This window comes from Taudactylus pleione, unplaced genomic scaffold (assembly GCF_031769625.1).
Source record: "Taudactylus pleione unplaced genomic scaffold, aTauple2 ptg000043l, whole genome shotgun sequence".
NCBI classification, from domain to species: domain Eukaryota; kingdom Metazoa; phylum Chordata; class Amphibia; order Anura; family Myobatrachidae; genus Taudactylus; species Taudactylus pleione.
Genome location: NW_028284445.1, coordinates 16,262,981 through 16,287,666, shown reverse-complemented (window position 1 = coordinate 16,287,666; position 24,686 = coordinate 16,262,981). Strand labels below are relative to the sequence as shown.

At 45.1% G+C, this 24,686-nt stretch overlaps 1 protein-coding gene across 1 annotated transcript; it reads left to right on the top strand.

The window, feature by feature from the left end:
- The first annotated feature begins 1,689 nt into the window (after positions 1-1,689).
- GTF3A (general transcription factor IIIA) lies at positions 1,690-22,241 on the top strand. The gene is made up of 9 exons (XM_088460274.1): positions 1,690-1,900; positions 6,883-6,983; positions 14,885-14,981; positions 16,023-16,111; positions 17,152-17,225; positions 17,475-17,561; positions 17,978-18,207; positions 20,979-21,029; positions 21,526-22,241. Exons 1-9 carry the CDS (start codon positions 1,706-1,708, stop codon positions 21,694-21,696), a joined length of 1,095 nt encoding a protein of 364 aa, XP_088316400.1. The 5' UTR covers positions 1,690-1,705; the 3' UTR covers positions 21,697-22,241.
- The last annotated feature ends 2,445 nt before the right edge of the window (positions 22,242-24,686 follow it).

Here is a 24,686-nt window from a genome sequence, read left to right as displayed (position 1 = left end):
TTTTTTCTGTGTGTCTTTTATGTGTCCATGTATACATTTTTAATGTATATCTAATAAATATAAATATTTTTAAACTAAAATTATATAAGAGTGCCGCCAAAAAGAGTTTTTTTCTTTCTTGTTTTGCTCACTTGTCAAAACCTACCTATATACAAAGTTACACAGTGCCAGACAGACATAATTTTTACTGATCGCACAAATTACATATCGGACAAGTACAGATGAGGTTGTAGAAGGTACAGACGCGAGGGTCCTACTTGTGAGAGCTTATGATCAAGAGATCAAAGACACCTTTCTCAAAGGATCAGCAAGCCATGATCAGCAATATTGATGCTTTGATAAAAGCATCTCTGACACAGCAACTCTGACACAGGAGCCTACAGCATGGAATCCTGCCCCTCATATTGTCCACTAAAATACGCCCAGCATTTGGAATTCCAGTGACGGCCATCTTAAATCTCCTACTGACAGGGATTTAACTATTTAATAACTGCAGTTGCAACTACATTTTGGATTGAGAAGTCAAGGACCTTGCTTATAAGCCTACTATCAACAGCTAGGACTCAGAAACCTACGGGAGGCCGTTACCAGCCGACATGAGTTTGTCAGACATATTGGACCGCTTAACATTAATTTACATTGACTTGATCCTAAACTGACAAAAACAGATTTACACACACCTGCACTTTGGAGAAATAGGGGTTATTTGTCAACGCACCAACTGGGACACAAATGCGGATATATGGAATTTAGAATGAGTAGAAGGAATAATATGGCTATGTATTTTTATTTGCATTTTATTTATTGTTATATTTAATATATTTGTCTAAAGTATACTTTTAGAGTTTTGTTACATTTTTATATTTTCAAGTTGGCACAGCGCAGGTTACTTCTTTTCTACAATGCCAGCACAGTTAAAATAACATTACTACCGTGTCGACATTACACTGTTAACATTCTGACTGTCAACATTGTGGATATCGACAAACTAAGGTCCTGATTCAGCACGGATCGCAGCTGCGTAATCGCATGCAATGAATCTGCTAAAATATTCTAATGTCTGCCACCGCTCAGCCAGCATAGACTCCCGCTGCTGCCTACTCACATCTGTAATACCGCGCAGTCCTGCGTATACATCGGTAACATCGGAGAACGGTCTGACCTGTCTCATTGTTTGCAAGTCTCGTCGCACGCAGTGAGTGCTCAAGGTGCGTAGCCAATCGCAGTGGCTAATTTATGCATGCAATGCAATGTGTCCGTAATAGCAGTGGGATTTCCGCACAGTACGGAACAATCGGCTGATCTGCGCAATTGCGATCCTTGCTGAATCAGGCCCTAACTACCTACTGTCTACAATCTGCTAGCTACTTCTTACACTACATTTATCAGGAGAGTTCCGTTATCCCATGACAAACATGGCGCGCCCGCTTTCACTTCAAAGTTACCCACGTGACCGAAGCAGGCCAGTACCATGGGAGGTTTTGTGGGGGGTGGGGTCTGTAATACTTTCACCATTAGAAAGTAAAGTAAACAGTGCATTGTACCGCAAACGCGAAACGTCTCGGTAAAACATCGGTAATAACTAAAGGGATGATAGCGTTACATTGTTCAGTCAGGCTACACGCGGACTATGCGAGTAAAATGGGTCAGCTCACCCCTGCCTGGTGTGCACCAGTGGTTCCGCCCAGCTGCTGAAAGCCGGGCCATGGCGGCGTGCGTGTCCTCCTGGTGCAGCCAGGTAGCATTCCGGGAGAGTGCTGAGTGTGACAGCTGCGGTACAATGGGGGAGAAGGAGCCGGCAGCGCGGTTTAAGCGCTATATCTGCTCCTTTCCCGACTGTAGCGCCAACTATAACAAGCAATGGAAGCTGCAGGCTCATCTGTGCAAGCACACGGGGGAGGTGAGGACACTGGGGGGCCGCTCTGTGTCCGGGTTGGGTACATGCTACTGATGTGGTGGGTACTGTACCCCCTTCACCCCGTCATTGCAGCCCCTTCTCTCCGCAACTGTATCTTCCTGTTATAGGCACATCAGCTTAGACCGAGTGCTGTAGCTGACAGCTCCCATTGTGCCTGGCGCTGCCCCTTCTGTAACCTACTGTATACGCGTGCCAGTAATGCTAGTAGTGATTGAGGGGGGGTCTATTTACTAAGCCTTGAATGGAGATGGAGTGAACTGAGACGAAGTACCAAGCAACCAACTCCTTACTGCCATGTTACAGGGTGTTTGAAAAATGACAATTAGGAGCTGGTTGGGTGGTACTTTATAACCGTTCACTTTATCTCCATCCAAGGCTTAATAAATAAACCCCTGAGTGGTACGCTATGCCTGGCATGCCTTCTAAGGCTGGTTAATATTGACATAGGGTGAGTTATGACAGGTAATGGCATGCTTTTTTAGTTTGTAATTAATGGGCACTTTGCTTTCTCCTTTCTGTGCATTATAGGAATACAGCTGTTATTACAGGACCCCTTAGGTGCACTGCTGGCTAAACATAAATAACTATATACGGTGAAATAGGAGGGGGTGAATGGGTTTCCTGAAAGTGTTGGGGAGGGAGAGTTATGTGGGGCTTGTCCAGACATGTATTTTAGCTAAGTTCTGTGTGCAGTGTGAACAATCGTTTTTTTTTTTTTTAATTAGAATGTTATGTGGCTGTAGCTGGTTTCTATACTGCTGCATTCAGTCTGAATCAATTATTACCCTCTTCACTCCTTACTCTGGAGCATCCAAATGGCACCTTAGTTGATGCTTGTGGATAGGCTACATAACTTAACTCTTAAAATGTAGTACTGTGTGATGTATGTTGTGCGCCTTACATGGACCCTACTACAACAGTTGTTTGGGTCATTGGTGGTCTATAATTCTCTTCAGCAAGTTAACACTGATACAATTTTCAGTAGCAAAGTACAGATTTAAATCTGTTTTTATACTGTTAAATCAAAGCTGCATTACTGGTAGGGTAAAAATGTATTCCTAATCACTTATCCTGCAGACACCAGTGTAGTAACTGACAGGTAAATTTCTTTTTTTCTGTCAAAACTTGTTTGTAAACTATGGCAGCGCCACAGAACTGAGCTTAATGGGAAAGTCTGCCATCAGATTCCCTGGCGTATAACTTTAGTAAATTAATCTATTGAGCAGAATATTTTAAAAACCTAGATTTGCATTTCACACTATAAACCCTGCTTGGCATTTTACAATGTATTAATGATGCCACCCTCAGACAGAAACCCCGGCTTTAACATGAATTGGACCTGGGACACTGAACACCGGTTGAAGCCGGGGTTTCACTACTCTACCCCCTCACACCAACACATGGACTTGGGTTACTCCTGGGTCATCACTATTCACAGCGGACCAGGGTCTACCGGCGACCTGTCTTTTGTCTCAGTTTGCGCCCACTGTGCCTTTCATTCAGCTCCTTTTAGGCATGACCCTGGTCATTCTTTTCACAAAGCGGGCAACCTTGGTCTGACCCGGGAACAACACTGGTAGCGACTAGTGTCAAAGCCCTGGCAATTTTGACCCTGTTTGGTTCCTTTACACAGAATAGTGTTCCTGCTAGTCTGTTTTAGTGGGGCACCACACACTGCTCTTTTTTTTTTTTTTTTTTTTTGAAGGGGTAAAATGCACTCTGCCATTTTAGTTTTGCCTTGCTAAAAGAGCCTGCCCTGTGCCTTCCCCACCCTGGATGGGTAAAGTTCTGGTGACCGATTACTGTGGGTGAATAGGTGCTGTATTCACCTTGAGGGGAGAGCGAGTGTGAGAAACACTCTCCCCCACCAGCCACTGTCCCTTTTCGGGAGCGTGAGACTCCTTGAGAGCATCCCATATACCCTGCCCACAGTCTAGCAAGAGCACTAGAGAAAAATTACCTGGGTTGACCCAGCTAAGTCATTTTCTCTGTCTGCAAGGGGTATTATCCATTTTTGCACCAGACCAATAGGAACATCCTTCAATCTCTACATATTTGAAGACCCTAGTGACCGACATTTGCTTTTCCCAATCGGCATTTTTCTCCACCGCTTTAATCCCAGCGCACTCAATGCAAAGCTTTTGATTTTGGCTCTGGGCTTAAGTATAAAGTTATTGTAGTGGTGGATGTGGTTTTCCCTGAGGTTTTGTCCATGACCAGGTCTAAAATGGACTCTTCAACATGGAATGTAGTTATGCTGGGCATACACCTGCATGATTTTGGGCAAATTGCCCGATTTTCAATGAGTCATAAGATGGATCTTGTGAAAATCATGTATTTTAGTAAGATAAGATCCGATGTGCGCTCCTGCAGCTCCTATAATCGGATCTTATGATCAGATGTGCAGCACATATGTTCCATTGTATCGTGTGAAGATCGTGCCGTTTATTTGGTTAATGCGATCCATCGTGCAGCAATTCAAGTCATTTCAGTGACTGTTTCCCTGATGAGCCTGTGAGACACAGGATCGATCTTCCAACAGATCGTGTGCTAAGAAAAACAACAAACATGCTGCTGGGACTGTCGGGGAGCTCCGTGGAGTCAAAGGGAAATCTTATGATGAATCGGATCTTATGCTGGTCGTGTAGGTGTATGGCCAGCATTAGTGTAATGCTGGCCATACACTGTGCGATATGCACCACGTGACGGGGCATCAGACGTCTAACATATCGGGCGGTCCCCACACACTGTGCGATCGGGTGGCCGACCACCTGATATGCTGGCTCCGCCCGCATAGCGCTGCATGGAATCGCACATCGTGTCCCCGGATCTTACTGCAGGATCAGTCGATCACGGGTGTGCGCACTATCCGATATCCTGCCCATACATGGTACGATAGAGCAGCCAAATCGCACTAATCTATCGGATCGGTTGATTTATCGCACTGTGTATGGGGCACCTTAACACAATGGACTGAGTGAACATAACTCTCTCCATAGTGCTGCAATCACTTGAAGACTAAGCTTTGATTACATATGGCATCTATTTGGTTATTATAAACCACAGGAGGTTTTGTGTTTGTCTTGGACCAGTGGCAGATGTACTAAACCTTAGACATAAAGTACCAACCAATCAGCTCCTAACTGTCACTTTACAGGCTGTTTAAAAAATGACGAGTTGATTGGTACTTTTTCTCTCCGCTTTCACTCTCCAGGGCTTGGTACAACTATTTACCTCTTAGACTTTAAACATTCCACATACAGCTCTGCAGAAGTGTTGCAATATTAAATGAAATATATAATATGCTAAAGTCTTGAAATTGCATTTGCATTTTTGCAGCTTCATTTGAAAGATTGTGGCTTTGTGGTTTGACAACAAGTCAAACTTGTGTTTAGCGGGCTATGCAGGTGTTATGGGAATTACCTATAAACCTCTTATGAGGCCATGGAGTGCCTTTTATGACCTGTAAATGCCTGCGATGGTGATCCAGCAGTGTAATGGCTTGGTCTTTGAGGAAGAAGACTTGTATTGTGGTGATGGGTGCTGTTATGAACCATGCAAAAACTAAGAGATGGAGATGAATGTAAAGCTGGGTACACACTATACAATGTATCGTACGATATAGCATTCCGACGCGGATTGGAATGATGGTGTACGCCTGATCCGTGTCTTTCATTGCATCGTCCCGTCTGCTGTCCTGCACGCCACACGGGTAGATGCAATAAATGACTTGGTGCTGTTACATGCAACATGTAATGATACATTATGCCGTCGTATGCCCGGTCATGCAATGTATTACATCAGTCGCCACATCGCTTGGTCGCACCATTGTGTACCTAGCTTCAGGTTATGTATGAAGTACAACGGAAAGTCCAAATAAAATGAAATAAAGGGAAGCAGGGTGGAAGCTAAATTCAGGCGAGAAGTAAAGACAGAAGGTTGACTTACAAAATACATCTCTACTATGGACATTTTAGAAATGAAATGTTTCCTCTAAAAACTTGTTTTCCATACACTTGATTATAAGACAGCATTATCAAATATAAGTGTATTTTAGGTTAATTCAAGATGTTCCCTAGCAGGCTAATATTGGGTCTCTTTGAACTGGCTCATTCTCCTGATTATGAGTATACCCAGCGGTCCTTTTGGATATGGATTATAAGAAATATTTGCTTTGCCCATTTGTTCCTTTATAAAGAGAATGACCTGGATTAGGTCCTTGGTCTTTGTCTTTGGAGGGCACCGCATATGTAGGGTGCCATATAATTTAGGTGACTGGATTATCTACAGTTCCTATACTAGATCCTAGGCCCCTATAAGATTTACATATAGGAGAAGGCACAGACACTTTAGATGACTACAGCCTTTTGCAAATTTAAACAGTCTGTAGGCTTTTGAAGTAATTTTACCATAACCGGAATTACTTGCAGATAACCTTCCACATGCTAAAAAGCATTAGCAATTGTGTAGTAATGAACTCCGAACTATGCCATAATTAAGACAGGGTGCTAGAATGCTCCCTTCTCCTCCCACTTTAGCTGCACTACCACTTCCCTCACCCGGCCATTCCTCAATGCCAGCCAGGAGTTGGGACTAGATGCTGTGGGAGGACCACAATCATTATCTCTGCACAGAGCTCAGGAATGCTGCCTGTGAGATCTTTAGTATCAGCAGAGTTGGGGGATACTGGTGGTTCCCATTATATTCCACTGTTCATCTTATGATCCATCTCAAGATATTCCATAATCAAACACTCTAATTTGATTCACTAAGTCTTCCAGGTAGGGTTTCCCATACTGTATGTTACTCTGCATACTGAAAACTTGCAGGTTATTTTCCAGACACTTCAAAAAGGTGAAAAATATTTGGCAGATGCATTAATAACTCACTTGGCTAGAACTAAATGTGATGGGTAACCAGTTATACTTTCAGCAATAAGGGGTTTTGTGTTTTTCTTCTTCCAGAAACCTTTTCCATGCAAATACGAAGGATGTGATAAAGGCTTCACAAGTTTGTATCACCTGACTCGTCATGCTATGACACACAGCGGTGAGAAGCCCTGCAAGTAGGTATACACCACTATTCCTTGTAATATTGCTCCTACTCTTCCTATATCAGAAGGTTTTCTCAGAGAGGAGTACTGTATGTATGTGTGAACATACAGCATTACAGCCAGGGCCGTTTCTAGGGCCGGGCGACCCGTGCAATCGCACGGGGCGCGCCTCCTCCGACCCCTGCTGTAGAAACAGCCTGTGAACTGCCGGGCGCCTGCTGAGATTCAGTTACCAGCGGGCGCCCGGCAGGGCAGAGCAGAGCAGCCGGAGACGGAAGCTCCGGCTTCCGGCTCCCCCAGTGTGCACTATGGGAAAGACGTCATGACTCATGGTAAGTATGGTAAGTATTAGTGTTTTGGTTTTTTTGTGTGTACACGCGGCTTTTACTAGGGACAATACTTGGAGGGGGGGGGGCATGTCTGCTGGGGGAGGCACTACTACTGGGGGCACCTGGGCACTACTACTGGGGACATTACTCTGGGGGCACTTCTGCTGGGGGAGACACTACCACTGGGGGCACCCGGGCACTGCTACTAGGGACATTACAATGGGGGCACTTCTACTGGGGTAATTGCTTAGGAGGCACCACTACTGGGGGAATTACTCAGGGCCCAGGGGCACTACTACTTGGGGCTTTACTACTTGGGGCACTACTACAGAGGGAGTATTACTATTGGGGGCATAAATACTGGGGAATTTATACAGGGGAAACTACTACAGGGGGCATTACTATTGGGGGCAATACAACTGGGGACGCTACTACTGGGGCACTACAACAGGGACCATCACTGTTGGGGACATTACTGATGTGGACATGACTACAGGGGGCACAAGACTATAGGGGGCACTACTAATGGGGTCATGGCATAGGGGGCACCACTCCGGGGGGCACTACTACTGGGTGCACTGCACTACCACTGTGGGCACTGCATAAGGGGCATAAATACAGGGGGCACGTGTGGTTTTAAAACAGTTTGTGGTTCTGGCTTTTCCAATATATTTTATGTGGAAGTGGTTTGTTGCAGTGTAATCCCTAAGTGGCCTTTTCAGTGTATTTTATGTGGACCTGGCTTATTACAGTATATTTTACGTGGATCTTGTATCTTCAATGTGCTGGGCTCAACCCCCAACCTTACTAAAAAGGGTGTGATACAAGGTCATACTTCTGCAAATGTCACACCAAAGGCATGCACACACAAGTGCGACGTGGGTTTGTGACAGCTAGGCCACACCCCAATTTTTGTCTTTTAACTACATATATTTTTCACCACTTTGCCTCTGACAGGTTAGTCACCCCTGGGCTCAGTAGTCACAGCAGCTGACATTCTGTGGTCTTTCAAGACAACGCTCCCTTACTGTGGTACCACACCCCCCATGATGAGGCCACGCTCACAATATTACTGCTTCTTGAGGGAAGGGGGGGGGGGTGCATTTTGACTGCTCGCACTGGGATCCTCAGACCCTAGAAACTGCCCTGATTACAGCAATATATAGTAATACACGTATGTCACATGTGACCGAGGCATTCACGCTTGGTGAACAAACGGAAAATGTTTGCTTGCTCTCTATACTTGGGCCCTTATGAGTTCTATGTACTACCCTTTGCAGATCAGTTTAGACAAGCTGGTATTTAAATGTGGGAACATGCGATCTTGAGTATCCCCCCTCCATCTTGGGATGATATAATTGTGTTTATTTCCTAAAGATGCATACACACTGTACGATATCTATGAAGGATAACTATATAGTTCAACGATGTATCGTTCATAGTTCACTTTTATGCAGTGAACAACAAACTATGTGCAATCCCGCATGTATAACTATCTAATCTTTCAAATTGTTGGGTACAGATCGTACAGTGTGTATGCAGCTTTAGTACCATAAATGGTTATTGTATCCTGGCAAATGTTGACTCTCTACGAAACTTGGTGACTAACTTTATTTAATTACGATGTACTAACATCTTATTACAGTACATGCATTTTAGACTGGAAAAAGCAAATAAGAGTTTAAAGACCTATTTTTAAGGATTCATCTCATTAATTTGAGGACAGTGATCTGGTCTATGCCAGAATATAATATAGCACTTTTCTCCTAAAGGACTCAAGGTGCTTTAAATTTGCTTTTTATAGCACAAAATACAAAGTTTTCTGACAGTGATTTATTTGCTGCGTCTCCTTGCTGTAATGATCTAGCCTCTGCCGCTCCTCATCCTGGTTGAACACTATGAGCTTGGGTTTGGTTATATGAGGGGTACACAAGGTCTTACAATATTAATTCCTGATTAACTTTAAAAAGCTGATGCTACCAAACTTAACATATTTTCTACTTCAGGGTCCATAGGGTATCCACAGGATACCTTGGGTATAGGTGATGACGTCAGTCTTCAGGCACCACAGAGTTAAAGTTTTCAGCCTCCCAGGATGCATCTGGGTCCCTCTCCTATACCCCGCCCCCGGGCCAAGGCATCTCAGTTTCGTCGGTGCCTGGCCGGAGTCGGAGGCACTGTGCAGAGGGGGGCTATGAAGAGCCCCTGAAGTTTCTTTTAAAGGCAGCGCTGGCTGCACATCTGGGAGTACAGCATGGACAGTCAGTACTGACGTCCATGCCGTCTCCCCTACACCCCGCCGGTACCAGAACGCCGGTACTGATCCGGGGATGCTGGTAGACATATGGGGTCACGGCTAGCGGTGTCCCCAGATGTTTTGGACCATGGCCGGATCCAAGGGGATGCAGGTAAGCAGCGGGGTCCCGCGGTGGGTCCCTGCTGGTCACATGGTCCTGAGTCCCCAGGCAGGGGGCTCCCTGGGGACTGGCTGCAGCGTGGAGCCAGGCGACCAACCTGCGCTTCCACTACCCCCTGGGACAGCGGGCCGCTGCTGAGCGGCATGCGCTGCGGCGTCCCAGGGGTTAAATGCATGCCAGGGGAGCGCGCTTTCCCTGTCTCACAACCGGCGCCTCCCCTGCTGCACACAGCCTCTCTGCTCTGCCTGATTGGCCACAGTGTGTCAGCTGTCCTCCCCAGGCCGGCCTCCTTCATCTTCTGCTCCTCGGTGGCCATCTTTAAAGCATGGTGAACACTGCTGGAAGCCTGTGAGCGGTGGCATTGCGGTCTGGGTCCCCCAGCATACCTCTCCTCTGTTTGTCACAGGTCAGTGTATGCAGCGCTGAGTCCTACCAGCCTGAGGGTCTGAGTAGTTGAGAATCACCGCTAATAGTGCAGGGATTTGTTTCTTCTGCATTGTATGTGACTGAACTGCTAGCCTGCTGTCTGTACTTTCACTTTCTACTGTCAGCTTTATTACTGTCCCTGATCTTGCTCTGCTCAAAGCCCTTGCGGTGTGCAGGGTGTTATTCACACTATACCAATACGTATAGGTGTGAGTGTCACATACTTACCATCATGTCTGAGACTGATTTTCCTCTCCAGCTCATGTGTACTAAATGTAAGGTACCAATAGCGGAGGGAGAGGGTAACGCGGAGGGGTTATGCCCCCAGTGCCTGGCACTGTCACGGCCGATTATGGTCACGGTCCCAGTACAGGAACCTCCCTGGGCTTGTTTCGCTAAGGCGCTTACAACCCTTGTGGGCCAGCTAGCTCCGCCACCTGCGTTTACCCAGACGGGTTTGTCCCAGCAGTCAGTGGTGTCGTCACCCATGCGGGAGTTCCCGAGACAATTGATGGTACCCCACAGTCTCCCTGTCCCTTCCCAGGTTTCTCCAGAGCCTGCGTGGGTTAATACTCTTAACTACATCGGTTCAGCATTTGTCCGATGTTTTACAGGGGGAGTCTGTGTTGCGGCCTCATAACGGCCGGTGGCGTCTTTATCTGCTCCTTATGGGGATGACGATGAGACGTCAGATAATGGGGAGATTCTGGATCTATCTGACCAAGAACCTCTCCGTACCAAAGAGCCGGACGCTAAGTCCAAGGTGTATATCCCTGGTCTTATTCGAGCGGTCCGCTCGGCTTTAGTTATTGAGGATATTGATCCTTTGGTGGCCACATTCATATATGCCTTTTTAAGGATATTAAGGGTGAGGCTACGGTGTTCCCTCTTTCTGATCAATTAGTGGATCATTTAGAGGAGGCGTGGAAAAATCCAGGTAAACGGTTCAGCCCCAGAGACGCTTAGCCGTGGCTTATCCGTTTGCGGTCAATTATTTTTCTAAGCGGGAATCCCCTACGCAAGTGGATTCACATGTCACACGCCTAGTCAAAAGTGCCACATTGCCTATGCCTTCGATGTCATCCTTGAAGGATGTCACTGACCGCAAGGTGGAGATCTGCCTCAAAGCCGTTTATTCCCTTGCAGGGAAGCATCCAGACCGGCTCTGGCCGTGTGTTGGGTAGCCAGAGCTATGGAGCGCTGGGCGGATAATTTGGAGGCGTCTTTGGACTCTGACTGTTCGGCTGAACAGACCAGGTTGGTGGGCAATCTCCGAGACTCGGCCACTTACATTAATGAAGCGGCCTTAGCTATTTGTATGCTCACCTCTAGGATCTCCTCTGCAGCCGTGGCTGCTCGTCGCACCTTATGGTTGCGTTCTTGGAAAGCGGACGCGGATTCCAAAAAGGGATTAGAAGGTCTGGACAGGTACTATTTGGTCCAGATCTGGACAAAATTGTAGTTACGTTGGCAGCAGCAAAATCTGCATGTCTTCTGTCTGCTACGATTCTTTCTAGTGCTGGTGGGTCGTCCTTTTGGCCTCACAGGGCCCAAGGTAGGCCTAAAGTACAGTCCTGTCCACGGCAGGCTGGGGCCAAGAAATTGTCCAAGCCCAAGAATCAGGTCTGGAGTACCAGATGTCCGGCTCCTAGGTCAGATAACAAACCTGCGGCCTGACGGTCCAGGCCTCCTTTTGGGGGACCCCAAAGTGGGGGGCGCCTGCTTCAGTTCGCCCGGTGCTGGTCGCAGTGCATGTTCCAATTTCCCAGAGGGGCCTGGGTTTCTATTCCATTCTATTTTTGGTGCAGAAACCCAATGGGTCTTACCGTTCAATACTAAACCTAAAGGCCCTCAGCAAGTCCTTGAGGGTGTCTCTGTTTCGGATGGAGACCCTGCGGTCCATTATTCTGGGGACTACATGGTGTCATTGGACATCCAGGACGCTTACCTGCATGTCCCTATTTTTTTGCGCCATCAGCAGTTCCTCAGATTGGCAATCTGCAACGAACATTTCCAGTTCCGGGCACTGCCTTTTGGCCTGGTGACTGCTCCACGGGTATTCACCAAGGTCATGGCGGTTATGGCGGCTCTCCTGCGGACGCAGGGAGTCCGACTGTTGCCTTATCTGGACGACCTCCTGTTGATAGCGGGGTCTCCAGAGTTTCTTTTACACCATCTGGATCTGACGATTGCGGTACTGCAACGTCACGGCTGGTTGACAAACTGGCAGAGGTCCACTCTCACCCCGTCTCAGAGGATCCTGCACCTCGGGGCCTTATTGGACTCCAGGCAGCAGTGGATCTTTGTGACGGAGGAAAAGATCCTTGCTTTGTAGTTGAGGGTGCGCAGTTGTCTGCAGTGTCGTCGAGTGTCGACACACTTGGCAAAGAGATTATTGGGCTCAATGGTGTCGGTATTCGACATGGTGGAGTACGCCCAATTTCACTCCAAACCTCTGCTGCTATTGATCCGGTCCAGATGGAATGGATTGCCTCAGTGTCTCAAGTCCCAGACGATGGGGCTCACTCCGGATGTTCGCCTGTCTCTAACCTGGTGTTTGCAGACGCCCGTTCTGGGTGGCGAACTGGGTCCTGTTAACAACGGACGCCAGTCTCCGGTGCTGGGGAGCTGTCACGGGTCCACACTTGTTTCAGGGCAGGTGGACTCGGGCGGTAGCGGAGCTTCCAATAAACATTCTGGAGCTCCATGCGGTGTCAAGAGCTCTCCAGCGGGCACAGCCGGTTCTCCAGGGTCACCCTGTGCAGGTCCCGTCGGACAACGCCACCACGGTGGCCTATTTAAACCAGCAAGGAGGAACCGGGAGAGTGGTCTTTATACCAGGACGTCTTTCGGAGTCTGGTGGACAAGTGGGGTCTTCCAGAGATAGACCTCATGGCGTCCCGGCACAACAACAAGTTGCCGGTGTACGGGTCTCGAACATGAGACGAAAAGGCGTCTCTGGTGTATGCCCTGTCCGTCTAGTAGATGTTCCAGTTTGCCTACCTTTTCCCTCCGTTTTCCCTTCTTCCGCGGGTATTACGGAAATTCAAATCAAGAAGGAGGTACGCTACTGTTGATAGCTTCCGAGTGGCCCAGACGGCACTGGTTCTCCGACCTCCAGAGTCTGTCAGTAGACGTTCCTCTGAGGTTACCATTACGACCGAATCTGCTGTCATAGGGTCCTTGTCTTCACCCGGACCTGACTCGGTGTGGCTGTTGAAACGGTCATGCTAAGGTCCAGAGGGTTTTTCTAGCTCCGTGGTGCAAACCATACTAAGAGCTTGTAAACCTTCCTCGGCAAGAATCTACCATCGTGTGTGGCATACTTTCTTCCGGTGATGTAGACCTAGAGGTTATTCCCTTAGGGAGTTCCGCCTGTCTAGGGTGTTGGCTTTCCTACAGGCTGGACTGGATCATGGGCTTCGCCTGGCTTCTCTGAAAGTGCAGGTGTCTGCCCTGTCAGTCTGGTTTCATCGTAGGATTGCTGCGCTCTCTGATGTGCACACCTTTATGCGAGGTGTTCTTCGCATTCAGCCACCTTTTGTTCCACCGGTGGCGCCTTGGAATTGGGCTGTGGTCCTGAGAGTTCTCTAGGGACCGCCGTTTGAACCACTGGACTCAGTGGACTTTAAATGGCTTACAGCTGAAACCATATTCCTTCTGGCCATTGCCTCGGCCAGACGGATGTCGGATTTAGGGGTTCTCTCTTGTAGACCCCCTTTTCTGAATTTTCATAGGAATAGGGCGGTGCTTCGCACTCGTCCGGGATTCCTTCCCGAAGTGGTATCCAGTTTTCACATCAATGAAGAAATTGTTGTGCCGGCTTTCAATTCACCTGGACTTTCAGTGGGTGACGCCACTTGGGATGTTGTGCGGGCATTGAGAATTTATGTTGATCGCACTTCTTCTTTTAGGAAGTCGGACGCCTTGTTTGTCCTCTATGGCTTCCGTAAAAAGGGTTGGCCTGCTTCAAAGTAGACTTTGGCAGGCTGGATTCGTATGGCAATTTCAGAAGCTTATCTTCATGAAGGTCTTCCAGTTCCCTCCTTGGTGAGGGCTCATTCCACTAGGTCTGTGGGTCCTTCGTTTGCAGCTAGACGTGGTGCCTCTGCAGTTCAGATCTGCAAGGCTGCTACGTAGTCTTCTGTCAATACCTTTGTGAGGTATTACGCTTTTGACATCTTTGCCTCTCAGGATGCTTCCTTCGGGCGGCGGATTCTCCTCTCAGCACAGGAGCGTCCCCACCCTTAAAGGATGCTGCTTTGGGACATCCCCAAGGTATCCTGTGGATACCCTATGGACCCTGAAGTAGAAAATATGAGATATGGTAAGAACTTACCCTTGTTATCTCTATTTCTACGAAGTCCATAGGGTTCCACAGGACTCCCGCCCTGTCGCACCTGTACTGCAGATGGGCTTTATTCTGGTCACCGTTTTTTCCGTCTCCCTATGGTGAGAATGTGATTCTTGTGAGTGTCCAGATTTTTTTCTTCTCTCTCTCTTTCTTCTCCTCCTCCGGCCTATGGCTTGTGACGTAACTGAGATGCCTTGGCCCGGGGGCGGGGTATAGGAGAGGGACCCAGATGCATCCTGGGAGGCTGAAAACTTTAACTCTGTGGTGCCTGAAGACTGACGTCATCACCTATACCCAAGGTATCCTGTGGAACCCTATGGACTTCGTAGAAATAGAGATAACAAGGGTAAGTTCTTACCATATCTCATATTTTTGTTTGCATTTCAGGTGTGAGTCAGAAGACTGTGACTTAAGATTTACTACACCTGCTAATATGAAGAAACACTTTAAGAGGGCTCATGCTATGCCACAGCAGATCTATGTGGTATGTAACGTGTTCAGCCAGGCAGCTGTATGAATCTACCTAACAGAACTGTATTTGTTGTGTGCGGAGGACCCAGCCCATCTGTACCTTAGGAGCCGGTGATACCATGCATCAGTGATGGCATGGGTTCCTAGTCAATGGATCGGCTTCTGCCTTCTGAATTTTCAGCCCACATAATAACTTCATGGTGTAGGCAGCAGAAGTGCCATGAGCCGGCTTGATTGGTACCTTAAAGAATGTACAGTAAGCATTTTATCTTAATGTACTTACAGGTGGCACGTAATGCAGAGCCCATGGCATTGCACCTGTGTACCCATACAACTATGTGGTAGCTTTATGTAGGCACAAGTTACAGCCTGGTTTGATACCAAAATACACAGGCGAAGGTTTCCTGCCTATAACTTGTGTACTTGGTAATAATTGAGTGTAGATATGGATTAGGTCATTTGCCCATTGTGTCAAGTGCTTGACTGTCTCTAGCTCCTTTTAGTTGATAGTACCAACTTGACTTTAAGTTACTTATAATAAAGTAGCCATTTATTTTAAGTAACTAGCGGTCAGCCTGATGGGTGCTTTACCAGTGCTTTCATCTTCTGGGAAGCCATGCTGTTCCCTTTACCGTCCAATTGCTGTTCTACATCAAATGGCTGAATAAATAAGTTACCATATATGTAAATATGGGACTTAAGCACATAGCTATATTGGGTCAGCACCACACCTGCCAATGTTAAGGCTTCTGCCAGAGTCCGTAGCTTCTGCATACAATGTGAAGCATTGGGTAAATGTAACTACTTCACCTATACTTCAAGAGTTGACTCTTTAATGGCATGGGCAAATTACTTTCAAAGATGTGACCTTGAAACCATGTATGGGCAATGTGTGAAGCATAGTAACACCTGAACAGTAAAGCGGGGATATTGTAGGGCAGTGATATCTCCCCTTGCTTCTCTAAACCTGACCCATATATCTCATTGCCAGTATAGCCATTCTGTTATAAATTCTGGTTTTTATGACTTCCATTACTTTGTCTTTCATCTTCAGTGTTATTTCGCAGACTGTGGCAGAGAGTTCAAGAAACATAACCAATTAAAGGTTCATCAGTATATACATACAAACCAGCATCCTTTCAAGTAGGTTTGCTTTTACCTTACCAGTGAGCCAACTATTGTCACAAAAGTAGAATTATCCCAAGTAGAAGAAAGCATGAGGTTACTTTTTTTTTTTACTAGACTGTAAAATGCAACAACCAAAGCTGCTAATGGTTTTATAGTATAAACTAGGCCATCTTTATACAGTATATTGTAAAGTACTTTTCCTTGTACAATAGCACAGATTACCTGGAGTTCATTGTTTCTTAAGAGCTGCTCACCTCTGTTTAACATTTTATTATAGTGCCAGCATATTGCTGATTAGATTTAAAATTGGCAAGAAAACTGTAATAAAATGAGATTGAGGGGTCCCCGCTAACAATCTATAGGGCGTTTGATTAACAATAAGTGTTACATATTGCATATTGGTACAGCTGTGTGATCCGGTCACACAGCAGTGTTGGCCTGGGAACATATGTAAAGTTGTGTGCACTGGATAGAGGGGATATAATTCAGTATAGTACCTTGTAGAAGTTAACTGGGTGGTTCTGGAAATGGATAAGCATACCTGAAGAGTGTTTTTAGGGAATGCTTGATGGTTTGGAGTCTAGAGGAAAGTCTAATGTACAGTGGGGTGTAGCCTGATATTTTCTCAAGTCCGGTACACACTGGAACAACTGGCAATCTGTCCGATATTCAGGGCGACTTGCCTTCACCCTGGACATCGCATGATTGCCACTACACAATATTGTGTATTGCCGCATGCAATATTGTGTGATTGAACGTGCAGCAGGCCAACCACACCATATCGCATGCAACAGAAGCTCGCAAATTGGGCATACACACTGCACGATATGCCCGATTAGTTGTTACGATTTGGCCAGTGTACCCATCTTTACACAAGACACATGGGATATTTGCAATCTATGCAGCAGTTTTAGTTTAAGGGCCCTAAAGTAACAGTTTTGCAATAGATCGGTAATTGTAATACAAAACAATGTACACAAACTGAGTGCTCTGGTCTAACTTTGGAATATTCTGCGTTTTAATAGAACTTTTATCATAACTCTTATTGCTCCTAGATGCACTCATGAAGGATGTGAGCAAAACTTCCCTACACCGTCTAAACTTGCACGCCATGAAAAAGTTCATGCAGGTACTTAAATTATTCCAATGATCGGTTCAGGAAACTTGTTATCCAATTTCTGGTTTGTGGCACAACATACACATTGCAATGGTAAATCTACAGTATGGGCGGTGAGAATAGCAGGCCTATAAACCTGTCTTATATCAATGTAAACTCTCAAAAGCATAAGGTTTCTGCTGACTTTAATCTGTTCTGAGCACACTCACTTTAGTCTATAAACTAGGGATTAAAAAATTAAATACACAATTTGTTTTGTAGGTTACCCATGCCAAAAAGATGAGACATGTTCATTTGTGGGAAAGACCTGGACAGACTACATGAAACATGTTGTGGTTAGTCATTCGGGTAAGTTCTGTGGTTTAGCCATCGGCATAAGGTGTCCTGGTGACAATGAATACAATAAAATGTACACTAATTGTATGACTTTGTAGCTAGTTGCCTTATTGATCTCTACTAAAGATTCTGTAAAAGTTTCCAATGCCGCAGACTTTCTAGATTCAGAGGCTTCACCTCTTGCCTGTGGTTAGGGTCAAATTTTAACCTCAGGATGTCGCATCATTCTTCTCACGGTTTCTCCTTCATCAGCAACAATGTTTCTTGGAGTGTCTTTTCTTGGCCAGGCTTTTATTTATTACCATAGTCAAATGAATGTCTATGGGAATTATAGAAGGTGATGGGGCTGTTCATGTTAACTGAACTATTTGGTGTTTTTAGTGATTTAGAAATGAATTCCTATTCTTTGAGGCTTTCTTGTTCCTCAGAGCCAGCTATCTGTGACGTGTGTAACCGCAAGTTTAAGAACAAGTCATACCTGAAAGATCACAAGAAAAGCCATGAAGAGGAGAGGGAGTTCTTTCGCTGTCCACGAGAAGGCTGTACCCGGACTTATACTACAAAATTCAATCTTCAAAGCCACATTGTTACTTTCCACGAAAATATACGGTCTTTTACTTGTGAGCATGCTGGCTGTGGTAAAACATTTGCAATGAAGGTAAGTATTGAGCAATATGTCTTACTGGCTGGTCCTAAAAAAAGTTGTATATTTAAAACCAGGCTAGAAAAAAAATATAACATGCTATTAATCATTGGTCACTCAGTGAACACTGACATACAAGATGGGCAGCCAGCAACCCAATGAGAATCACCAGTTTTGGGGAATATGTTCAGTAACCCGGCACAGGGTATGCCGGTGCTTAGAATACTGGTGCTGGAATCCCGACAACTGTCAGAATCCCAGTGCCGGGCTACCGAAGATAAGTATTGGGGGTTTTGCACTAATGGGGGAGGGTGAGGTTAGCTTCCCAGCACCGGGGAGCATTAGGATACCTACCGACAAATGTCTGTATCCTAACCCTGACTGGATGCCAGCGTCTGAATTTTGACTGCTGCCATCCTATACCATCCCACCAGTAGCACTGACCTCTGTCCCTGATTTGTTGTGAAGGGTATCTTGGATTTGTTTAATATAGGACAATAACCGGTTTCCCACCACGTAATATAGATTAACATTGTTGGTGGAACAAGCTGTTTTATGTGCTTGGTAATAACAGGTATAAACGAAGATTAACAAATATAAACATTATGTAACTTTGGTACCACGATCCAGCACAGCGGTTTATCGATTAATCTGTTTTTAACTGTGAAACTCAAGAAGTGCAAACTGCACCTTGTACAGTGCCATATCCATGAACCTGTGATAACTCTGGTTTGGTGAGCGGGTGCTATTCATATAGAGATGGAGGTACCTTGATGTGGGATGGTCTTCTCCTGGAAGACCTTTTCCTGCTGTACCCTGCAGATAGTGACAGATATGATGCACAAGAGTAACTCTGTTTGTTCCGCAATCTGGTAGAAGGCCTAAGTCAATCACAATTGCAATAATCAGTTATAGCATACACTTACAATAGTCTTATCAGTAAGAGGTTTGTTAGACCTACTGGAAGTAACTTTGGTTCAACAAGGTTGTTTCTCAAATATGCACAATATACAATTTAGGGGCATATGTATCAAAGCTTGATGTGAGATAAAATTGAGTTATAGATCACCAACCAATCAGCTTCTAACTTACATTTTGCGGGCTGTGTTTAACATATATATATATATCTCTATCCTAATCAGGTGGCACTCCAGGAGACTTTGCAAGATTAGTTAACCACCAGCGTGTTCAATGTTTCGGGCTACGGTGACCCCTTCAGGAACACACATAATATATTCAAATAATGCCCAAGCTAGTTGGGTCCCAATGTGATGCAGGGATATACAGTACCAAAACACTTTATGGGAAGGAAGTATGTACTGTTGTACAAAAAAAGTGTATGGTCTACAGATGTGTCCTCATACTTCTAGCCTCCTTGAGTGTTAAACAGCCCTTCTAATTGCGCCATGCTGTGGCTTGACTCTGTAGCGCCGAGCGTCTTTGTGCAACTTATTCACAGCGCTGCGAATAGATGGCACAAGCAGCATGCCTATGTTCAGACAGAAATCCTCAACACGTGACCAGCTGGGTTGATCACAAACTGTCCTCAAAGGAACCCTAAGGAGTAAATTTACTAAAGTGCAGGTTTTTAGTAGTGGAGATGTTGCTCATAGCAACCAGAGTATAGCTATAGTCTATAACAGTGATTCTCAAAACTGTCCTCAGGACCCCACACAGTTCATGTTTTCCAAGTCACCCAGCAGGTGCACAGGTTTATTCATTACTCACTGACACATTTTAAAAGATCCACATGTGGTTATAATTTCACTTTTGATTCTGTGAAGAGACCTGGAAAACATGCACTGTGTGGGGTCCTGAGGACCGAGTTTGAGAACCTGTAGTCTATAAGGTGCTAGATAGATGTTAAGTAGAATCTGGTTGCTATAGTCAACATCCCCTCTTCTAAAAACCCACACATTAGTAAATATACACCTAAAGCTCTTGGTTTTGACTACATCCATAGTTGAACACAGATGGTAAAATCAAAATGACTTGAGGTATGATTTAGTCAGTCTGTGTTCAATCATGTATGCCTGAAACTTGGATTGTTGTCTTGAGGACAGTTTGGGAACGTCTGCTCTAGAGCGTAACTTGCACATGCAAGTGAAGTCCTAGTTCTTCAATGTTCCAGGCCAGGTATTTCTTCTGAATTAGTTTATTTGGCTGTTCATGAATAATTGTAATGTACAGTAGCAAAGCGCCTGTTGACTGCTATTCTCTGTAGAGATGGGTAATGAAGCTTAACTAAATACTAGGTTCTCAATTCTGTTGTGGAATCTAATCATTGTAGGTTTTTTGCTTCAAACAGATTATAGTGTGGACCTGGTCAATGAGCAGGCGGTGTATTTTAGAACACCATGGTAGGATTTGTAATGGGTTCCAAGATTATGGAACTGGTGACATTTTTGCAAGTTTGGTGCTAAATTTATAGCTGCAAATAAGACATAACCAGCCTTGTAACTGGCTGCAGCTTTAAATATAGCATCAAACTTGCTGAAATCGCACTGGTTCAGTTATCTCAAACTTATTACATTGCCCCCTTAGACAGTTTACCAAACTCTGACATTACAGTCCATGTTTTATAGAAATCCATGCTTGAGTCCAGGTGATTAAATCAATTTGACTGAAGCACTAATTAAGTCACCTGTGCTCAAGCATGGATAGCCTTAAAACCTGGACTGTAATGGTGGAGTTTGGGAACCTCTGCCCTATGAGATTTAGTTTGTTTACAAAACCTGTCTCGGAGGTGCAGGAACTGTCCTTGAAGAATATCCATTCTGTTGCAGCAAAGTCTGGAGCGACATGCGAATACCCATGACCCAGAGAAGAAAAAGATGGTGCGTATTGTACAAAGCATTTGATATGATCGCAGTCAAACAGTATATGTATAGTACTTGAGGATGTTCTTGTGTCTTTAAAGTTCTTTCCGTGTTAATTATTTAGATTAGCTTTTAAATTGCTCTTGTGTAACATGAATTACGAAGGATAACCATCCTTATCTGCTTTAGTAGCAAATCATGTCTGTATTTGACCTCCAATGGAATGCTGGTTTCAGTTAATGCCCTGGTGAGGTTGAGGGGTGGGGGGAGTGTTGGATTTGTCAGGGCCAGGGAAGCTAGCAATGGGCCTAAACCAATTTATTAATCTAATTACCAATGGCAAAACTACATTGGTTTGAAATCTAATTGGGATGGCTAGTTCACTTCCTGAAGGGCTGTGTTTATATAATCCTAGGAGGCAGTACATCTTTATGTAGACTTCAAAGGAGTCTTTGACGTACACAACACTCAACATAATTTTACTGTCAAACTAACATTCTTACCCCTTTACTAGGAAAAGCCGCCACGTCCGAAGAGAACTCTGGCTTCTCGCCTTTCTGGGTACAAGCCTAAGAAAAAGAAGAGGTCCTCCAAAAAATCTCTTCCCGATTCAGTAACTGAAAAGCCACCAGAGGCCACAAATTCAGATGAAGCTCTAATACTGCAAAAGCTGAGCCTGAAATAACTATACTACAATAGTAAAGCAGAGTTATATATTTTATGTTAAAACTGCCTCAAATGAATTAACCCATTTCTGTGGGTGTCTAGTAATGGAGGCTTCCAATATGTTTTGGGCCTTTTTTTTATTTGTTTTTATTTGTTTTTGTTCCTGAGTAAGGTTTTTTTATTTTGGCTTTCAATCGTTTTGTTTAATTGTTTTGCCTTTTGGTTCTTTTCACCTGCTAGCAGTGTGCTCACTCAGGAGTAATTCAGCCACACAGAGTTACTGGACAAAATACCTTTTCTACATTCTGTATTAAAGAGGTAAAGCAGACACTAAGCTCTCTGACAATTTTTGTTTAGGCTTGGCATAGTTAAAATTTATTTATCTGCAAACTATAGTTTTTTAGTTTGCAGTAATGAACCTTTTTGCTAATGATTTTTTGCACCCACAGGAGTGTTTAAAAAGCATATCAAGCTGATGTGAAGGGTGTACTAGTGATCCAAAATCCTAAACAAGTTGTAATAACTACAGTATTTTATTTGGAATAAAGAGCTGCCATTCTGAGACGCTAGACTAATTTTATCCCAAGACCTTTTGATGTCAACCCTTGACAATAGGTGATGGTTCCAGCTGAGCTTTTCTACAAAGTAGACCACTCGACTGGGACATCTTTCAGAGAAAGAAAGGTGAAGATAAAGCATCACTCAGTGTCCGTGTTCCCTCTGCCCCTGGACAAACTTTTATGAAGAGAAGTCTGAGGTGTATTAGGCATGTACAAATATACCAGTGTGGTATTGAAGGGGCATAGAAGCTTTAACACTGCAGACTGGCTGTGTCTTCCAATTATGGATGTACGAATGTGTTCGTCTAGCTGTTCATTTCCACGAAGTGCTGCCATTTTGTGACCAGATGACCTTGCTCTGCCAGCTAAGATTTACTGATCGACTAGAGGGTGGTTACTCATCTGAGTAATGTGCGTGGGCTTACTTCATGGCTTCTAGGGATTACCTCTGTTAGTAACTGCTTGTTCCTGACCCCCTCTCACTGCATAGTGTGCAAGTAACTTGTTCTTACACCGGCACCTGGCATTGCTTGTTCCACCCAGGCTCCTACACTGGCACCTAGAACAATACCTCCCAGGCTCCTGGAACTGCCTACTTCTGGGTATGAATGGACATGTTGCTGAATCACTTTCTGGGTAGTGTTGGCTAATTCCCTCTGGTCCCTTGTTATGGACCAGTCTGTACAGAGTAGCCAGGCAGAGGGTTTCAGCTTAGAGACATTGAGCCCAATCCAGAACAGCCATTGAATGGAATGCATTTTGTGTTATTCTTGTGGTCACAGGATACAAGCACATGTGGGTGGTTTGAGTCAAGATGCTTATTACTTAAGGTCTTTAAAATGGGTAAGGCCCCCTTCCTGAAGGAGCTTGGGACAATCACAGCATACGAATGTAGAATCTTTCTTGATCAGAGAATATACATACAAGGCTTGCAGGTCCCCTTTTATACAGTTCCTACACACAATACCACAAGGGGAATGTCCACCTTGGGTCTCTAAAGCAATTGAGCGATGTACATGTGCAAATTTAATCTCCTTAATGGGGAGTGGTCATCCTGTTGTCCCTGAGACCACCTGGACAGGTAACCACACACCAGATGCTGGAAAGTCTTGAGTAGCGAATGGTTTCCTCCAAGAACTTATAGCCGGGATTCTGCTGGGGTACATTATCACCTTCTCTTACTGAATTTGGACTGAAGAGGCAGGTAGATGAGATCCCCAGCCAACAGTCCAGAGTGTGAGCTCTTTGCAGCCCCAGTGAAACAATTAGTTGGCTGTGCTGACCAGCTCTCCCTGCATCTCTTCATATCATGCTGATGCAGGAGGCTGCCAAGGAATGCATTCTGGTTCCCTGGGAGGGATACTGGGGCAAACATGCAACCCATGGAGGGCTCCAGATTCTCCTAGACCTCCAGGGAAAGCTAAGTGTAATTTTTACTTTTAAGTATAGTGACACATTTTAAATATAAATAAGTTTCCAGCATGTTAGCTGGCTGGGACTAACCATTCCAATGCTGGTAGCTACTCCCCTGGTCCCCAACCCTTCACAACACAGAGTGAGTACTGTGTGCCCTCTACTGCTGGTACTCATTAAGTGCCCAAATTGGCTGCTGTCCCCTTCTCTGTATTTGGAGCTGGCTCTCTACATTCGCAGAGCTAGGTCAGTGATGCAGTGAATCAGAGTAAAGGTATGTCATTTGAAAAGTAGTGTAATGCTATGTGGTGCTCATAATACTAGAAGTACATGGTTCCAAATTATGTCAAAATAATTTATTAAGTTTTAATAAAAAATATTACACAATATAAATCAACTCCTGGGAGTATAAAAATAAAAGCATTAATGCACATATATTATACTCACTATCCTCAGGACCCGGGTGGGGAGCGTAAGACTGGTGGCAGGCAGGAATGTGTCCTGGGACCCCTACTACCGTGTAGTCTCACTGGAAAAGCAATCTGACATCCAGTGATAGGTCAGTGGGCCAGGCTGCTGCAGTAACAGTCTTGTGTCCCCGGGCAGCACACCCGTGATGTTAGGGCCGGCAGCAACCCCGACCAGTATCCACGCTGTAGTAAAGACCGGTGTCCAGACCGACCAAAGGTGAGTGACCCTGGCACCCAGCAGCGGCACTCCTGCCGGCATCCGGCTCCAGAAAGAAATTGCCAATTCTGAAAGACACCGGTTCACGTGGTCTCAGTCCTGGGCAGTGAGATTGAATGTCCACAGTGCAACGAAGCGGCACCTGTACCTTAAATGCGTTTCTCTGTATTACCACGGCTTTTTCAAGAAGCAGATGCATATAGTGAGTATAAGTATTCCCTAAATTGTAGGGAATCGCAAAAATAAACAAAAGTAACAAAGGGCCATATTCAATTAGAGGTGAAAAGCCTTTTTTGCCTGTTTTTTTTTTTTTTTTTTTTTTTTTGCGAAAATTGCTCCTAAAAAAATG